This window comes from Carassius auratus, unplaced genomic scaffold (assembly GCF_003368295.1).
Source record: "Carassius auratus strain Wakin unplaced genomic scaffold, ASM336829v1 scaf_tig00001679, whole genome shotgun sequence".
Classification (NCBI taxonomy): Eukaryota; Metazoa; Chordata; class Actinopteri; order Cypriniformes; family Cyprinidae; genus Carassius; species Carassius auratus.
Genome location: NW_020523380.1, coordinates 574,869 through 595,228, shown reverse-complemented (window position 1 = coordinate 595,228; position 20,360 = coordinate 574,869). Strand labels below are relative to the sequence as shown.

The following is a 20,360-nucleotide window of genomic DNA, read 5'->3' as shown; positions in this document are numbered from 1 at the left end:
CGAGAAAATTAAGTCGTTATAACGAGAAAACAAAAAGGAAAAAAAAATTATAATGCATGGCCGCTTAGAACTTCCGTAAATTATTAAACTAATTTCTACATTTCTAAATATTGATATGTAAAGCATTATATAATGTGGTTATGCAAGGGATTGTTCTTAGTTAAAGTTATAATAATAACAGTGTTAGAGTCTAGCTGGACTGGGTTTGTAAAGGTTAAAAGCCCAAGAGATCAAGATGCAAAGGACAGTATGCAAAATACAACCATGGTGAATATATATTCAAAAGAAATAACTGACTTTAATGATTTTGATAGCCTTTTTATTATCAGACTAAAATATAGTTTCAAAGTATTGCTGTGATTTTAACAAGGAGAAGAGAGGAAATGCTTAACACTGTGTGAGAGCTGCTATTTTATTTTACATGATTCCATAATATTTAATAATATTTTAACTTTGTTATTATATTTGTCATATTGCCTTATTCATGCTTGTACAGCACTTTGGTAAACACACACGTTTCTAAAAAAAAAGTGATTTTATAAATAAACTTTTACTTCGACTACAATAACCTGTTTAGAAACTACAATGATCAAATTACGTCATTCAAACGCTTCGTCATTCTTCGTGCCCCGGAAAACAACAAACCCGATCACGCGCTTGACAGCGCACTGGAAAGCTGACGCAGAATCAGTTGAGCAACCTCCCGCGCGACAAAGTGAACATACGGGCTCTGATCTGGTATCAGCGTTAATGGGATCAAAACAGCAGACTAGCCACACCCTCTCCAACACATAAAATGCGTTTGTGAGATTTGATGGACGCGCTAAATGTCCAATGAGAGAGCAGAGCTGCCCTAGCAACTCCACACAGGAACCAATCAAGGAAAATCTAAGGATAAACTCACATTTTTCCTGTTTAGGGAGGTTGATAGGAGAGAGGGATGTGGCAGAGAGCTCAGTGGACCAGGTTTGCGCGAAATGTAAAGATGAAAAAACAGTAGGAGTGATTAATAAAGATTAACATGTCTTTTATAAGTATAAACAGTCAATTTTAAGAAGTTGCTTGGCTTATGCTTCTATACTGTAAACGCATGACGGTCTTTATTTACCTACTAATGTGACGCAACAGCATCAGTGGATCCACAACCAGAATCTTTGAACAAAAGGACAGCTTTAGTGTTGTACTGGACATGACATTTTAAACTCAGAAAAGACTAGTGAAGAATATGTAAGTTTGTTTTTAAAACGGCTATATGGTTTAGTTGCACTGGTGGTCTGAGATATTTAAAACAAGTCCATCAGTTACACGATGTACCAGAATGGGTCATCGGGCTGATGTGAAGATGAACCACAGGAGCAGCCCAGCAAAAGCTTATGATTTCCTCCTGAAATTCCTTCTGGTTGGAGACAGTGATGTTGGGAAAGGGGAAATACTGGCCAGTCTACAGGATGGGTCCAGTGAGTCACCCTATGGATACAATATGGGTAAGTTTTGATCTCTTTACTGTACAAATTAAACTAAATGTAGTCGGTCTGCGCAATTCTAAATGAATCTATTATCATGGATTGAAGTTTATTTAACATTTATCATAAACATGATGATCAGAAGGTGAGAATACAACTAGCAAGCATCACGTGCACATCTACATCATTTATTGTGAACTGTTTCAGTTATTTTGTCACCAGAAATGTTGTCAATCTAGAAAATAATTATACACTGAAAACAAGGGATCACCATCTGTATAATTTATTTTCAATCTTTAATCTATTATAACAGTTAGTATGCCACATATATTAAACCCCAAAATCACATTTCTCATCAAGCCCTGGTTTGTCCAGCTCTTATTTACAGCTCACCAGTAGTTGTAGTTATTGGTTACTCCCTGTTTTGGAAAAAGTAACTCTTCCCAGGGGACAAAATCAACTGTAGTGAACCCCCCTTTGGGCTTTCACAGCTAAACAACATATTTTTCATGTATCTTGCCTATAAGGCCAACAGCATTCTTTATGTGATGCAAACAAGTTGCTGGTATCAACATAACTAACAAAACACAACATCTTTTCATGTATGTAATGACTTGCATATCAAATACTAACTCAGTAGCAACCAGCTCTCGTGGTGACAATCCTTTAGATCTCCTAATTCATAATAGTTTACATATTTTCTCCAGAATGCTGTTTTATTGTTTTTACTCTATGCATGCTTGAACAGGAAGAACAAAACTCTATGTGCCATTTTTCATTGTCACTGCATTGAGCAAAGTCCAAAGTCTGATGAACATCGTAAGTCTCTAACAGCTTAGATTACACCGAAGCGATTTAGCAAGTAAATTGACAGCCAACCTGTTCGTTTAAGGTCAGAGGCTGACTGAGATCTGGGTGGCTTTCATAGTTGTGTACTCATTTATCCAAGCAGCTGAGGAAGGAATGCCAGCCACTTTTGAAGAGGGACCCTTTAAATAGTATTTTAATTGCTTGGATGGCCATATTACTATATTCTTTAAAGAATAGTTAACACACACACACACACACACAAATAAAAATTTGCTAACATTTATATAATGTATAATTCAAGATGTAGATGAGTTTGTTTCTTCTTCAACAAATTTCTTCAATAGCTTCAACAACAGAAATTCAACTTGACATCAATTGCTCACCAATGGATTCTGTGGAGCAAATAGGTCCCATCAGAATAAGAGTCCAAACAGCTGATAAAAAGCTGTTGCAATAATCCACAATACAACTAATCTGTAAATCAGTTACTCATCAAGTGTCTTGTGAATAAGGATGTAGATTTATCATCATTTTTTTATTAGATTTTAACAAAATGAGAATGAAAAGGTGTCCTCTTATCATTGCTTCGATAAAATGCTGCACATTTTTTGTGAAAGTGAAATGTGTCAAATAACAAAACTAAATAGAAATTTAAAAACGAACCCCAAATCAAATAAATAGAGGCAACCACTGCATTTGAATCACAATCCAAACAAAGATTCTGTTTACATGCAGCATGAGCAGTTTTAAAATTTAAATTATATTGTATAATTTTAAATTTTAAACAAAAACAGAATGCTTTGACTTTAGTTTAGTTTTTATATTACCACACTTTTGATGTTCAACAAAATAGAACTAACATGCTTACATTTACATTTACATTTATTCAATTAGCAGACGCTTTTATCCAAAGATGAACAGATGAAGACAGTGGAAGCAATCAAAAACAACAAAAAGAGCAATGATATATAAGTCCTATAACAAGTCTCAGTTAGGTTAACACAGTACACGTAGCATGGGATTTTAAATAATATAATAAATAAAAATAAAACAGAAAAAAAAAAAGAATAGAGCAAGCTAGTTAGAGGTCTTTACACATACACACACATATATATATATATTTGCATAATAAATAAAAAGAAAAATAGAATACAAAAAGATTAGAAAGGTAGTTAGATTTTTTAATAATAGAATTAGAATAGTGAGTGTTAAAGTTAGAGGGTCAAATAAAGATGGAAGAGATGTGTTTTAAGACGATTCTTGAAGATGGCTAAGGACTCAGCTGCTCGGATTGAGTTGGGGAGGTCATTCCACCAGAAGGGAACATTTAATTTAAAAGTCCGTAAAAGTGACTTTGTGCTTCTTTGGCATGGCACAATCAAGCGATGTTCACTTGCAGAACACAAGCTTCTAGAGGGCACATAAGTCTGAAGTAACAAATTTAGGTAAATGGGTGCAGAGCCATCAACGCCTTGAATTTTATGCGGGCAGCTATTGGAAGCCAGTTCAAATTGATAAACAGAGGTGTGACGTGTATTCTTTTTGGCTCATTAAAAATTAACCTTGCTGCTGCGTTCTGAATTAATTGTAAATTGTAACATGTAATTGTAAATTGTACATGCTTCACGTCCTCTTGAAAAATTACACATGCGCAGTTTCGTCAGCTCAAAGCTTTGTTTGTCTTCAGAACACAATTTAAGATATTTTGGATGAAAACCGGGAGGCTTGTGACTGACCCATTGACTGCCAAGTAAATTACACTGTCATGGTCCAGAAAAGTATGAAAGACGTCATCAGAAAAGTCCATCTGGCATCAGTGATTCAAATGTAATGTTATGAAGTGAAGAGAATACTTTTTTGTACATGACGAAAACAAAAATAACGACTTATTCAACAATTTGTCTCCTCTGTGATGCACCACCGTAGCGCCATTTGGAGAATATCAGTAGATTGTGAAAAGTGTTTTCCAAACCAGAATGAATAGCATGATGTTAACAAAGAAAGAAAGCTGTTTCAGAGTAAGATAACTTTATTGCATTTTGATCAATCATTATGACAGTAAACTTATTTTTGAAAAAAGGTGCATTGATGGTCAGTTTTATTTTCATGTTTACTTTAAACAGTTGATCTTTTCTAGCGAAACAGTGATGAAAATGTAATATCCCACTGCAGGCTTGTGAAAGGGACTTCATGCTACATTCATTTACATACTCTCTAGAAAAAATATAGCCCCTGTAGGGCCAGTAAACAGCTCTGCCAGGATGCTAATACTTGGAAAACAGTTTCTTAAACTTGGGTATGCAAGCAATTAATAGACCATTGCTAAAGCTTTTGCTTATTAGATTCAGAACATATTCTACATTCTACTCTGTCATATTTTATAACTTTTGTATTTATTTTGTATTGTAACCTTTGGAGCAACTCACAAATGGTCGATAAACTCCATTATGTCATTAACCGTAGCGCCATTTTGGAGAATATCCACTAAATGTAAGCAGCATATGCTCTTCTGTCTCAGCCGCGCTGCACGGATGCACTGTTTTCGTTCATATCAAAGTGTAAATACACATAGAAAAAATGTCTTTGTGACTGACACAGAATAGCATGCACAGTTTGCGTTCAGCATATAGTGATTAATGACAAATTTTTTATTTTGTTTCGGTACCCAACCCTACTCAAAATATGAGTCCTCTACCCTAATATCACTTTCTCTAGTGAAAAAGTTCTGTTTACAAGTGAAAATGGTTCTAAACAAATATGCCCATAGTTTTTGATGAGAGAGAACAACAGGGGATTCATTTTTTCGCTGGAGGAAGAGTTATTATGGATTATGGACTGGTATTTTGACCAGAAGCGACTGTTTAAAGTTAAAATGCTTTAGTGATGTATTTCTTGATTACAATATGCATCTTTTCACTTGAAAAGAGGTTAATGACTGCGGATTACTTGTAGATCATTGTAATGTTTTTATCAGCTGTTTGAACTCTCATTCTGATGGCACCCATTCACTGCAGGGGGTGAGCAAGTAATGTTAATTTTCTCCAAATCTGTTGTGATAAAGGAACAATCTCATTTACATCTCGGATGGCTTGATGAGGATGTGTAAATTATTTAGAAAATCTTCATTTTTGGGTTAACTATTCCTTTAAAGTCAACATAAGTTGCCATCCTCAACCCACTTAATAGTAATATGACATATTTCTGAGCAAGACAGGACTTTAGTAGATTGTGAAAAGTGTGTCCAAACCTAGCCTGATGTTAACAAAGAAGGAAAGCTGTTTCGGAGTAAGGGAACATTGTTGCATTTTGATTAATTATTATGACAACAAACTTCTTTTTGGAAAAAGGTGCATTGATTAATAATTCACAGTAAGATCAGGGATGTATAGAGTACATTAACAAAGCAAATAGGGTACATTTTATTTTCATGTTAACTTTAAACAGTTGATATTTTCTAGCGCAACAGTGATGAAAATTTAATATCCCACTGCAGGCTTGTGAAAGGGACTTCATGCTACATTAATTTACATACTCTCTAGTAAAAATATAGCCCCTGTAAGGCCAGTAAACAGCTCTGCCAGGATGCTAATACTTGGAAAACATCTTTCTAAAACATTGGGTATGCAAGCAATTAATATACCATTGCTGGAGCTTTTGCTTACTAGATTCAGAACATATTCTACATCCTATTCTGTCATATTTTAGAATTGTAACCTTGGGAGCAACTCACAAAAAGTGCATATTGTATGTACATGGTCGATTATCTCAATTATGATTAGACAGGGAGAGCTTTTGCCTAACAACCTTGCCAGCAGAAGTCTCTGTTGGAAATTCTGTTTATAGAGATTATTACAACTGGCCAAAGCTCTTACGTAACTGTGCTCTGCTGAGTGAAATGTGACTGAGCCGAGGGAAATGAGGATGCAGCCAGGCTTTGCTGGTGATAAAACATTATGATGTTTATCTAAACACTTGCATGTACCTTTCAAGCCACTTGTTTGTTTGAACGATAAACAGGGTTCATTGACTGTTGGTTTTAAAGGAACAGTGACAGTTGAAGCCTTGCAGCTGTTCTTCTCCAAGACAGAAATCAGTTCTGTGCCACTAAAACATTTATCCCACTGTCTTATAAATAACGCACAGGCTGATGTGTTGCTCAATGTGTTTTAGTTTATGTAACGCCTGTGGAGATTAATCAGGGTAGACGGCATATTGAATTGTGCACAAATTAAAACAAGGCTGTGAATGGAAGAAGGACAGTATGTTCAGTGTGTTGTATTGTCTTAGATCACATCTAATTGTATTGTCTTCGATCACATGTAAGACGATACAACACACATCATAAAATTTTTTGTTAGAGTATCATTACCTTACACTGGACGAATACTGTCACCTTGCGGTGTTGAACGCAAATAGTATTTGAGTTTTTGTAATTTGTGAATTATCAGTTAATATTGTGGTGATGAATGTTTATTTTTGCATGCTCATTTTCTGTATATTTTTATTTTATTTAGATCATCTTTGCAATTATCTAGTTAATAGTTAATATTTAAAAACACTAATAATTGTATAACACTATTAAATATCATCTTGAGAATCTAAAAGGAAATCTTAAAAGCAATAATGATTATTCTGTGTAATAATAACTATGTTATTATGCCTAAATTCACCTGTAGCATTTAAAGTGACTGATTTTAGTTTAGAATTTTATTTTTAAAAGGATATCCCACCCAAATAGTCCACCCAAGTTACTAAATGGTTTGGGTTCCCATTGACTTCCATTGTATGAGCAAAAAATACAATGGAAGTCAATGGGAACCAAAAATGTTTGGTTATCAACATTCTTCAAATTATCTATCTTGTGTTTAGAAGATGAAAGAACTGCATACAGGTTTGGAACGACATTAGGGTTAATGATGACAGAAATGTCGTGTTTGGGAGGAGTGTCCCTTTAATTTCTTAAAATGAATGTAGAATTTCAGTATCAGCCAATTTTGGTACTGATACGACTCCAGTTTTTACTTCTTGTGGTTCAAAATTATTTAAAAATAATGTTTAAATGTACCCTTTATTTTGTTCTTTTTATTTATATAATTATTTTTTAATGAGAGAGAAATTACTATTTCACATGGGTCTATGTGAGTTTAATTATGCTGGTTTAAAATCCAGCTGATCTGTTTGATGTTTTTGAGGTCAACCGCAATGGCTCCACAGGCCACAAAGCAGCTTGCAGTATTTTAGGTTTGTGTTTAATTTCGTGACTTGAAGTTGCATGGGGATGGATCAGTAAGTGTTAGCAACTGTTTCCTCCCTCAGATTTAAATTTTGAACACCATTATCCATGGAGGCTTCATCCTCATCCCGTTACTCCAGTTGATCCAGCATATGTGTCATCCCGTCAGAAAAGGTCTATGGCTCTCTGTTGGTTCCTTTGAGGGAGACGAGGAGAGGTGCAGAGCAGGGTAATTGTGCGAGGAGACAGAAAGAGTTAGTGTGAAAAAATCTTTTAGGATGAATCAGAGCTTGCCCACACAAACAGTAAGACTGCATCCTACAGGCAGACATTTTTATAAAGAAAAAAATACTAGAGAGCTGGTGTTATACAATAATTATCTAAATGTGATGCTTCATTCACATTGAATTCAATAATTTACAATAAGTCTTTTATCAAAAGCTTGTGGTGGAAAATATGAAGCATTGCTGGAATAAATTATATATATATATATATATATATATATATATATATATATATATATATATATATATATATATATATATATATTCATTCATTACTCACAGGCTGATATATATCAAATGTTTATTTCTTTTAATTTTGATGTTTATAACTGACTACTAAGGAAAATTAGAATATTGTGAAAAGGTTCAATATTAAAGACACCTGGTGCCACACTCTAATCAGCTAATTAACTCAAAACACCTGCAAAGCCTTTAAATGGTCTCTCAGTCTAGTTATGTAGGCTACAAGAACCACTACGCACAGACGTATGCAAGACATGGGTTTCAGCTGTCGCATTCCTTGTGTCAAGCCACTCTTGAACAACAGACAGCGTCAGAAGTGTCTCACTTCAAAAAGGACTGGGCTTTGCTGAGTGGTCCAAAGTTATGTTCTCTGATGAAAGTAAATTTAGCATTTCCTTTGGAAATCAGGTTCCCAGAGTCTGCTTGAGGTCCAGTGTAAAGTTTCCACAGTCAGTGATGGTTTGGGGTGCCATGTCATCTGCTGGTGTTGGTCCACTGTGTTTTCTGAGGTCCAAGGTCGCACAGCTGTATACCAGGAAGTTTTAGAGCACTTCATGCTTCCTGCTGCTGACCAACTTTATGGAGATGCAGATTTCATTTTCCAACAGGACTTGGCACCTGCACACAGTGCCAAAGCTACCAGCACCTGGTTTATGGACCATGGTATCCCTGTTCTTAATTGGCCAGCAAACTCGCCTGACCTTAACCCCATCGAAAATCCATGGGGTATTGTTAAGAGGAAGATGCGGTATGCCAGACCCAAGATTGCAGAAGAGCTGAAGGCCACTATCAGAGCAACCTGGGCTCTCATAACACCTGAGCAGTGCCACAGACTGATCGACTCCATATCACGCCACATTGCTGCAGTAATTCCGACAAAAGGAGCCCCAACTAAGTATCGAGTGCTATACACACTCATACTTCTCATGTTCGTACTTTTTAGTTGGCCATTTCTTTTTTTCTTTTCTTTTTTCACAATATTACTATTATTACTCTATATTTGCTCAGTGGCAGCCTTGTTGAGCATAAAACATAAAGAAAAATTGATATTATTGTTTTATAGAACTAATGCATCATATTTTTACTGAGGACTTAGTAGCTGATAAACTTAATTTTTAATGTGCACAACATGAGAGCTAAACCTCACCACTGCATACCTTAGGAAATGCTATAATTCACTAAGTGACCTCACAGTTCACAGGGTGACTTGGGATTGTGATTGTTGTGATGGTGTTTTCAAATTCTCTTTCTCTCCTTGTTCCATGTATATTTTCACAGTGTTTGGGTTTCATTCTCATCGCAGTGGAATGTGTGATGGGCTCTGAAATTTCCTAGGATAAAGGGCGTTCAGAATACCAGTGTGTATGTGTGTGCAACCTGGAAACCCCACGGAGGTGACACTGAAGCTTTCCATTCTCAGCCCAGGCATCCTCCTTGAGTGACATGTTCATACCAGCAGACGTCACTTAATCATAGTTGCTGTCACTAAAATGCATGATCAAAAAACTGACATTGTAAAAAGTAAAAAAAAAAAAAAATATATATATATATATATATATATATATATATATATATATATACTGTATATATATATATATATATATATATATATATATATATATTAGTTAAGAGTAAAATAATGTAGTCTAAATTTGAACAAAATATGCAGTACTTTCCCTGAGCATTTTTCAGTGGTTCTTATAATTAGTGGTGTTTGCTAAAGCATTACTATTGCTCAAACTAGGAATTTGAGTATTAATTAAACACTTACACTAACAGCGTAACACTGAGTATTAATTAAACTTTGTTGTGTAATTCATTTCATACTGTTTGTTATCTGTTTTAACAAAATAATTTTGCAGACAATTAAAGTCTTATGACTTATATTAAAGTCATAAGTCTTATGTAGGGACCAGAATATAATTTAGACTTGGAAGTGGAATCTTTTGACTCGGACCACTAACCAACTACCTAGAACCTCCTACCACATATACATGCTAAAAACCAACCAGAAGATATTAGTAATTCCATAGTAACACCCTGGCAACCTGTCACATGGTAACATTTTTAAATGTGTTTAGAAAATGTTTATATGCTGACCAAGGCTGTATTTATTGAATAATAAATACTGTAAAACTGTAATAATGTGATATACTATTGCAATTTAAATTAACTTTTTTTCTATTGTAAATTATTTAAAAAACGAATTTATTACTGTGGTAGCAAAGCAGAATTTTCATTTGGTGCTTAAGTAATATTTCTGAGTATAATCAATATTGAAAACAGTTGTGCTGTTTAATATTTTTGTGGAAACCTTAATAAATATTTTAAATGTTTTTACTGTTACACGTAAAGACAAGACATTGTTGATCAACTAAATGCATACTAGCAAATCTATGACTGTTTAAGGTGAAATGTGTATTAATTTAGGACCCACTTTATATTAAGTGGCCTTAACTACTATGTACTTACATTTTAATTAATAATTTAGTACAATGTACTTATTGTGTACATACATGTTTTTACATTGTACTTATATTAAAAAAAAACTACATGTAATTACATCTGTATTTAATTTCTGTAATTACATTTATAATTACACTGTACACTGTACACCCATACTAGACACCTTAACCCACCCTTAAACTTACCCATACCTCCAACCCTCTCCCTAACCTTACCCCTATCCCACCTCAATAGCAGCAAATGTGTTTTACAATACAATATGAACACAATAAGTACATTGTACTCATTTTTGTATGTAAGTGCATAGTAGTTAAGGCCACCTAATGTAAAGTGGGACCTTAATTTATTTTTTAGCTTATAGTATAGTTTAATGTACATATAGTTTAATATTTGCTGTGTAATGAACATTCTAATCTGATTGGCTCAACCAGTAGTGTGAATTTGGAGAGGTACTGCAGGTTTTTATGTACCAGTGGCAGACAGGAAACCCATTTGAAAACTGTCATTACTCGGTGATGCTAGTGCTGCAGAAATTCGACACTTCACCTTTAATAATTTTGCTATTCTTCTTCACTTGTAGGAATTGACTACAAGACAACTACCATACTGCTCGATGGACGCAGAGTCAAGCTCCAGCTTTGGTGAGTAGCTTTACATCACAGTTACTTTTCCTTTTAGACTGGAAACCCAAGAATGTAGCACCTGACAGTTCCTAGAAATGCATGTTGAACTGTAAAGTTTCAACTTGATTTCCTCCTATTATCTTCTTGAACTCAAACCGAGCACGAAGAGAGATTAAAGATCACCCCCTCCATTTCATCATGCCTGTGTACACTCAATAAGTTCCTGTTGGTTTCCAAAATATGAAGTCAACATGCCAAACGTATGGCAATGTTAATTACAGTGCTCCTCAACAAACTCCTCAGATGAAAAATTCAGCCAAGTCAATCCCACTAGCCATGCCTAGAACCTGTTTATAAATTCTGGCGCATTTTAAGAGAGCTGAGCTTTTTGCAAGAGTCTGGAATCAATTATTGATAATCTGGCATTGGCAGACGAAGCATTTTAGAGTAGAGTGTTTGTGTTATTCCAGCCCTTCCCGCTGCAACATGACTGGCACATCTTGGTGCTGCGCTCAGCCCTGGATGGTGAATGATTCATTTCACTGCTCCTACTCAAAGTCTGCTGCCCTGGCACCAACCACAGAGAGCTCCTCGTGCCACCAGGCAGAGGCAAAGACAATAGCTACAGATGTATTGAAGAGCAGAAGTAAGATGAATGTGTTCTTTGTCATGTTGACCCTCTGTGTTGTGTTGTTTTTTTTTTGCAGGGACACCTCAGGACAAGGCAGATTCTGCACCATATTCCGCTCATATTCAAGGGGAGCACAGGTATAATGGCAATAAATTATAAAAACACTTTGGAAAAATATAATGAGTAGCTGTTTTTAATTATAATTAATATATTTCATATGAGAATATTTATAGTAATTTATTTGAATTCATTTAAAAATAATGTTACGTTATTTTTAATTGTTTTATTTATAAATGTAAATATAATACATGTAAAATATTTTTATATATGATTTATCAGTCACCAGTAGTTATTCATTTTAAAAAAGTAATTAATTTAAATTATATTATATTTACAAATATTTATTTTTCATTATTTTCTATATAATTGTTATTGTTATTATTTATAATTGCAATTATATTTTGCTATGATTTTCATCAGACATAATTTGTGTGGTTATGTGTAAGCCCATTGTATATCATATGCAAAGAGACTTAAGGAAATGGGCTTTTAAAATGTCTCTGAAATCCCAGTGCTCCCAGACAGTTGTTAAACACTCCACCCAATGACCAGCAGTTCCTGTTGAAAGTGTGGTATGCTATAAATCGGAGTGGACTGGAACTGTCGACATGACATTTCCTGGCTCTGGCAAACACAGATATCCTAATAACAAAAAACTCTTGGAGCAAAGCCACATTCTGTATTGACATTACATCGTAAACTTCTCTGCCATGCAATTTTAATCACATATTGCATGAGATGTTAAATAACACCACGTCCAGTACCACTGTGACTTTGAAAAAACGTTTATCATCTAATTTGATCTCAAAAGCTTATGGTCTCAATTTTTTGAAAGTGCATTTAAGTTTAACATACCGTATGCTGTCTTTAACAAATGTTGTTTCTCACAGGGTGTTATCCTTGTATATGACATCACAAACCGCTGGTCTTTTGATGGCATCGACAGATGGATTAAAGAGATTGATGAGGTAAAATCAAAACTACTGTAGTTACAGTATGTAGCATGTTAAACATGCAGTGCATTATGATTAAGGGTATAAAAAGACGTGAGCTCATACTAGTGGCTTTTGAACTACATTGAATGAAACATGCATGTTTCTCATCTTGAGAAAGTGATCAAATAGATGTGTATTTCTGTATTTCAGGAAATGTGCATGTTATGCAACTCAATAGCAACAGTTATGCTTATAATCATTGCAATCACATGATAGTAATAGAGGCTATGTAACTAATCTGTGTAGCTTGATGATGGACACAGCATTTTTTTTCAAAATTGCTTTATTATTAAAGTGATTGTCTTGACATAACAATATAAAACAAATCAGCAAACCACTTATATCCTGAAGTTTTTTATTGTTGTTGTTGTTTTTACCCAGCATGCACCAGGTGTTCCCAAGATTCTGGTGGGAAACAGGCTTCACCTGGCCTATAAACGTCAGGTGACCACCGAGCACGCCCAGGCTTTCGCAGAGCGACTGGGCGTCACATTCTTTGAGGTCAGCCCTCTCTGTAACTTCAACATTACTGAGTCCTTCACTGAGCTGGCCCGAATTGTGCTCATGAGGCATGGTATGGAGCGACTTTGGAGACCCAATAAAGGTAAAAAGCCTCTATGATCAGGCTTCATATAAAAAATAAATATAAATAATTTATTTACAATAGAGCTATGTCTTTTACATTCAGACATGTATGATATGGACATTATCTAACTGGGAATAAGAGGTTCACTTTTGTAGCTATGTAATATTTTGGAAAATATAATAACACAAAACTATAGAAAGTGGGATAATATTTTGTAATTATCATATGTATGGGTTTCATTGGTTTTCTTGTAAATATAAATTTCAGGAAATTTTCAGTTACTTTACAAAACACTTTATTATTTTCTTTTACAAGAAAGATATATTTAGTAAGAATATTTTTATGTATTTTGTATAAGAACTTGTTTTGGGCAGAGGTGAATAGCTAACAAATTATATTCCTATTAAATTATAACATTTCTTATTATCATTCTCTTTTTATTCAGTACCATCTTTTTACATTACAAGTTACCTGAAACATGTTAATATAAAAAAACTAAACACTAAGATATACTATAAGATTGGGAACACTTTTTTTGCCAATGTTTACATATTGTATAATCTGAATGTAATAAGTATTTAAACAAATCATTCTCTTTCAAAATATCCTATTTAACATAATTGAGAAATTAAGTGCAGGAATGTTTTCATGGTTAATGGAAGTGTGGAATTCAAATTTATCTGCTTATATGTACTTACAGAAACACAACATCTTTTTTTAAATTTTTTTAATAATGTACAAATTTTAAATGAATTGTTGTTGACAGACATAATTATAAAAAAAAACATAAATTATATTATTTTAATGCCAAACAGTATCATTCTGTGAAAACAGAATTTTTATAATTTATTTTACAAATTATTACAATGAAAATATCACTTTCAGTTACATAAATGTAAATCATATAAAACAATTACAGAGAGAAAAGACAGCTAAACCTCTACAATCATCAGAGGTTCACATCAATACCATTGCTGTCTTGTTTCACTACACTTCTATCAGCATCTCCCTATGACTCATTATGTTGTTGAGGTTGGAAACGTTTTCTCCGCGAATTCTCCGGGAAAAAAACTTCACCATAAATTCTTACATGAAATGATGCATTAAGGAACGCTGTTACAGAATAATGCAGACCTTTTAGTGGAGCCTTTTCTGAGAATGAACACATAAGAAACAGCAATACAAGTTTTTTTTCCTCAGACCAATACTGAAATTATGTATAGGCCAAAGGAACGCTTTCGAAACCTGAAATATGCAAAGCTTTGAGACTTTATACTGCTCACAGCGGAGACACCCAGTGTTCAGATATCAATGTAACAGCCAGCTGCCCACATAGCACATTTCAGCTCTTAATAATCATAGCTTTGGTTTATGCTAGAAAAAATTATTTAAGGAACAAGGTCAAGCGATTACGAAAACATTTACTTAGGTTAACGCGTTTGAATAAAACATTATATGTTTACATTGACTTGCCAAGCAATATTATAAAACAAGTTTCCATTGAAGCTTCCATTGAATTACTTCATCCCTTAAAGCTGCAGTAGATAACTTTTGTAAAAATATATTTTTTACATATTTGTTAAACCTGTCATTATGTCCTGACAGTAGTATATGAGACAGATACTGTAATCTGTGAAAAAAATCAAGCTCCTCTGGCTCCTCCAAGTGGTCCTATTACCATTTGCAGAAATACATCGCTCCCGTTAAGAAACAACCAATCAGAGCTGCGGTCCGTAACTTTGTTTGAGTTCAAAATGTAGAAAAATGTATATAATAAGCGAGTACACCATGAATCCATTTTCCAAACCGTGTTTTTAGCTTGTCCTGAATCACTAGGGTGCACCTATAATAAGTGTTTATATTCGGACTATTTTAGATTGCTTCGGGGGTACCGCGGCGGAGTAACCCAGTACCTTTGTGATTCTTCATAGACATAAACAGAGAGAAGTAGTTCCGGCTACGATGTTCTTTCGCAAGACCGCTAGAGCGTCAAAAGTTACCGACTGCAGCTTTAAAGACAAACATTGCTGACAGACTATTATAAACCATATAACGATATAATGACTTGAATTTGTGGAGTATTTTATGAGGAATCTAATATGTTGCATTTAACCTGATCCTGTTCTTTTCTTTTGTCTAGTGTTGAGTCTGCAGGACCTGTGCTGTCGTTCTATCGTTTCCTGCACCCCAGTGCACCTTGTGGACAAGCTTCCCCTTCCTGTTGCCTTAAAGAGCCATCTGAAGTCCTTCTCCATGGCCAATGGTCTCAACGCACGGATGATGCACGGCCGTTCATACTCAGTCATAGCTAGTAGTGCTAAAAAAAGGAACGGAACCAAAAAATCCAAAATCATCTACCCTCCACTGAGTCCATCCCAGCACTGCGCACGGACGAGCTGCAAGATTTCATAGATCAATGCAGTTGCTGTACTTACAATACACCCTCACAATGCAATTTAAACAAGGAGCTAGTGTTCAAAACCACCATGGTCTTACAATAAATAAGAACAAGCGAGACAACTGTGGCCTGTGAGGTCTTCGATATATTAAGTGTTTGACCAAACTTGATCAACATGTTATTTAAAATATCCTCCTGGCCATATCCAGTTGTGATCGCTGGATAGATAGATGTAAGAAAGAGGATCTGTTTCTAAGTGTTACCAAGCCTTTATAATGCTCTGCATTGTTTAAATATACAAGTTCTTTGTCTTGTAAATGTATTGATGGTACTGCATTTTGCTGTGGAGGACTCTTTTTGCTACTGAACTTGGACCAAGCCAGCAGGAGAAACGGACTGCTTTCCTGTTTTGTGATCACTTTCAAAACGGACCTTACTGACAAGTAATACCAGCTTAATTTCCTTTAATACTTTTATTCAGACACTTTTCAGGGGCTAAGAGAGTCAAGGTTGAGACACGCAGCTCTTTGTATTGTGTATATAATTTGTTTTGTTTGATACTATATTATTAAATTCTTAATTCTTGTGATACACTTGACCTGTGACCAATATTGTTATTAAACAATACGTTTATATGGGAAACGCACCAAAGACGTGGAAGATTCACATGTGGCTTCATTTGTCACATTGAAAACAACACTAATATTTCAGATAAATTTACATTGCAAGCAAACAGAAATTTCTAACGCGCTATCATATCAGGTTTTAAATAAAGATCAGTTAAAAATCAAGAGGTTGTGTTGTCTTTTATTATCTTCTGTTCTTGTTCACTAGAGGGCAGTGTTTTATTGTAGGTGGTCTTGAAATTTCGTGCTTAGTAGTCTACTGTAACTGTGTGGTTTGGAGGGTTTGGTGAAAAGAAATTAAATTATTATTCCAAAATAAAGGAAGTATTAAATTACTAGTGGCTAGAGTTTAAATAAATAATGTCTTGTGACATAACTGTCGATTGTCACACAAAAAAATGGACCAGTCCTTCAGCAAACCATACTGTTACAGAAAGTTTAAAAGTACTGAGAAGTATTTATTTGTTGTTTGTTCAAGTGTTTTAATGCAAGTTCTTCCATATTTGTGCTATTTGAGTGATAGTTGTCTAATTGTTCATTTTAATGTGGGACTTCCGTAATCCTTCCGCGTTTAAGGCCATCCCATGGACAAAACAAAACAAAATATAAATTGGATATAACTTTCCACAGGGAAGGTTAGTAAGACGTTTTATGACACTTTCTCATGTTTATATGGCAATTTTAAGGCCATAATTTAGAAAGTGTGTGTATTTTAACATTCCTTTACCCTAAAATATCCCCAATTAAAGCTATTTGATAGTGGCGTATAAATAGGCGTACAGTATAGTACAGTACAGTAACACTGGCCAGGGAAAATAAAATTTTACAAGGTATAGGCTACAGTTGTAAGGTGTTAGGAACTTATTTATACTGATTGGTCTTTGATGATTGTGTCATTGCAATTAATAAATTAAATTTAAATTGAATACATTATTTTTGTTTGATTTTGACAGCTCTTTGGAGTATTATTTTATTGGGGTAATATATAAATATATAACCAACATTTAATCTATAGTCTATAGTAACTGTTAAATCCAAAATATAAATGTATTAATCTATATTTTTGGATCAAAGGAATGCCAATTCTCCCTAAGTTCTAAATTCCTTTTATTCTAAAAGTTCTGAAAAACACATAATGAAGGTTTGATCCAGATCAAAGCCAAGAAGTGATCCGATTTCACAATCCTTCCCCCACTTCTTTTGAACAAATTATGTTCTTCTTTTAAAGCCAAACTTTGAAGGCGCTTAGTATTTCTGCCAACATCCGATTTAAAACTAGAAAAATATGACATCAATAAAAAAAAAAAAAATAATAATAATAATAATAATTATAATTCTCACAAACTCACAAAAAAATAAATATTTAAATGTTCCATTAAGAAAGTTAAGTTATATTAATGTGAGTGTACATAATAAAAAGGAAAAGCAAAGGCCCATGTCAAATTACTATGTAGGAAAGAATATTTGAAATTTAGCCTGGGTTTCAGATTATGATTAATTTCCAAAGAATGCAACTGAGCATTTACTTTCGAATCAGAAAAAAATCTGTATAATCATATCTGTTTATATTCTATGATGTGGAATAAAAAGCATAGAACATGTTAATTATTAAAAAACCTGCAGAGGGCATACTTCACACATTTATGTGCTTAGAACAATGTTAACAGTGTAAAACAGCATGCAACCTGCCATTGGTACCTCAGCAATATTCCGCTATTTCATAAAAAAAAATTAGGTGGTCTGTCCATTTCCAGTTTTGCCTTCTGGTTTCCTACATTCAGTGTTGCCTATTTGAGATAAATGTTAAATTCGTATTGGCTATCTAACTTCACATAGATGCAGTGTAATATTCTTAAAAATGTTCTTATCCTCTTGTCAAAATGTTGTCATACGATATGAGATTAAGTATCATGGGAGATGGATATGGAATCTATGGTGAGACTATCTGACCTGCACATGTATTGGTCATATAACATAATACTGATAAGGACATGCCTTTCTTCAAGGCACAGGGTGAATGACCCTGTCACTATAAGACAAATGGCTGACCCATACAGCTAATAGAAGATCGAGAACAGGCATGTGCGCATGCATATGCTCTTATATAGTGACACATTGGATTAGTGGACCTGTTAGACAGGAGTTATGAGGGGCTTTTTTCTGCATGAACAACCAGAAGTTCCCTCTGGACTGGTTAGTTGGCCTTCAATTCTGTCCTGTCTCTTAAATATAGGGTCAGCATAAATAGGGTCAGCTTTCAGAATGGTAAAAAAAAAAAAAAAGCATTAAATTGTATATGGTGAGATGTATGTTGTGGTATAAACATGTTGCAAGGACATTATAGAGACCCTTCTCACGTATATTAAGGATAATGCATTTAGGTGTCAGCCAGGCATGCATAACACAATTTTGGGCCCATTTTTTTACTTGCAGACAATTTCTGGAGATCACCTAACAAAACCTGAGATTTGAGGCAAATCTGTGCTCATTTATGTCTGAGAGAAGGGCCGATGAGAGAGCAATGAGAGAGCGAGAGACAAGGCAAGGGCAATTTCAGGGGCAGGAGTCTTACATCACTTCTCATGAATGTTTTAGGAAATTGTTCTCTTATTAAAAACAAATTCATAATACTCAAAACAGTTGTGCAGTGTGAAAGGAACAGCGATCCAACAACTTTGAAAATCGTATAGTGTAGACCAGGCATAAATTGCGTTGTTTTTCTAATGATGTAAATTATACCTCGTAACCTATTAACTTAACATTACAAAATATTACGCTAATTTTATTTATATATAAATATATATTAATATACAGTCACGTGCACACATAGACATCACAGGGGACTTGAGCACCTGCCCTTTTTCTACCTCGAAAAAAGGTGCCCTTTTTTCTGGGGAGAGTTACAATATATATATATATTGTGACGAGTGGGGCGAGGCCGAGAGACGTGGGAACAGGAGCGAGGCCGGTGGAGTGATTGGAGATGAGCGACACCTGCTCGACCCACCGGTCTCGAGTCCCATGGAGGAGATGGAGGGATATACAGTACAGGCCTCCTGTAGCAAATCGATGCATTTTTGTAAGAAAAATAACCATATTCAAAACATAATAATCACTTTTATGTAGCTTGTGCTCATTGTTGTACACAGAAGCAGCTTTGGGAGGATGACGTATGAGTTTGGCTTTTTACGAATGTCTGTGCACATCACTGTTAATATATGTATAAAACAAATGGCTAATTACTTTAAATGAATTTCTATTTAAATGTTTTATCTCTGAAAGTCACTCTTTAGATTTTATAAATAAATATTGAGAATGTTCAAATTAAGATTGCAATTGTTTAGAAAATCAATATTTTTAACTAGCCCATCACATCTTCTAGTTTTAGTAAATAATATATATTTTTTTTTACTTTATTTTTGATGATTATTATTGAGATACACTATTTGCAAGTTAAGATATACTATTCATTTTAATTAAGCACTGTGGTACTATAAGAAAACATTGCTCTTTGTTTTTTTGAGCAAAATTGGCTCAACCATTGGTATAAGTTTGAGACGGGACTATCTGTTTGTCCAACCAATGTCTCCACCTACCCTCAAAAATATTATAAATATAAAGTTTTATGCATAACATATTTTCCAGGGCAACAATAAAAATGCCCTGGAAAAATATATTCAGTATTCCCTTGTGTCCATGTTTTTTTGCTTATCTCATAACTTTGATGAAAGCTGGAACAGGCTTTTATTTTATTAGCTGTGTTCTCACGTTTTTGTTTCATAGATAATATTTGCAATCCAATGAAATATTCATGATGAGTCTCTATATCTCGTTCCTTTAAATGGTGCTCCAGCATAGCTAATGTCAAAAACATATTTGCCTCCTTTGATAAATATTAGATCTAGTCTTGTGCTGATTATATCATGCAAATTTGCATAGCGC

General features: G+C 34.4%; 1 protein-coding gene across 1 annotated transcript; it reads left to right on the top strand.

Moving 5' to 3' along the window:
• The first annotated feature begins 812 nt into the window (after positions 1-812).
• Positions 813-16,531, top strand: LOC113069513 (ras-related protein Rab-40B-like). Its single transcript, XM_026242642.1, has 6 exons — positions 813-1,484; positions 11,080-11,140; positions 11,830-11,890; positions 12,704-12,781; positions 13,190-13,412; positions 15,535-16,531. Exons 1-6 carry the CDS (start codon positions 1,319-1,321, stop codon positions 15,804-15,806), a joined length of 861 nt encoding a protein of 286 aa, XP_026098427.1. The 5' UTR covers positions 813-1,318; the 3' UTR covers positions 15,807-16,531.
• The last annotated feature ends 3,829 nt before the right edge of the window (positions 16,532-20,360 follow it).

What these genes read in the sequence shown, in the direction of transcription:
- LOC113069513 (XM_026242642.1), top strand. Translation starts at nt 1,319, where the DNA reads ATGGGTCATCGGGCTGATGTGAAGATGAACCACAGGAGCAGCCCAGCA. An exon ending in CATATTCAAGGGGAGCACAG is followed by an intron (nt 11,891 to 12,703) that starts GTATAATGGCAA and finishes TGTTTCTCACAG; the next exon opens with GGTGTTATCCTTGTATATGA. An exon ending in GGATTAAAGAGATTGATGAG is followed by an intron (nt 12,782 to 13,189) that starts GTAAAATCAAAA and finishes GTTTTTACCCAG; the next exon opens with CATGCACCAGGTGTTCCCAA.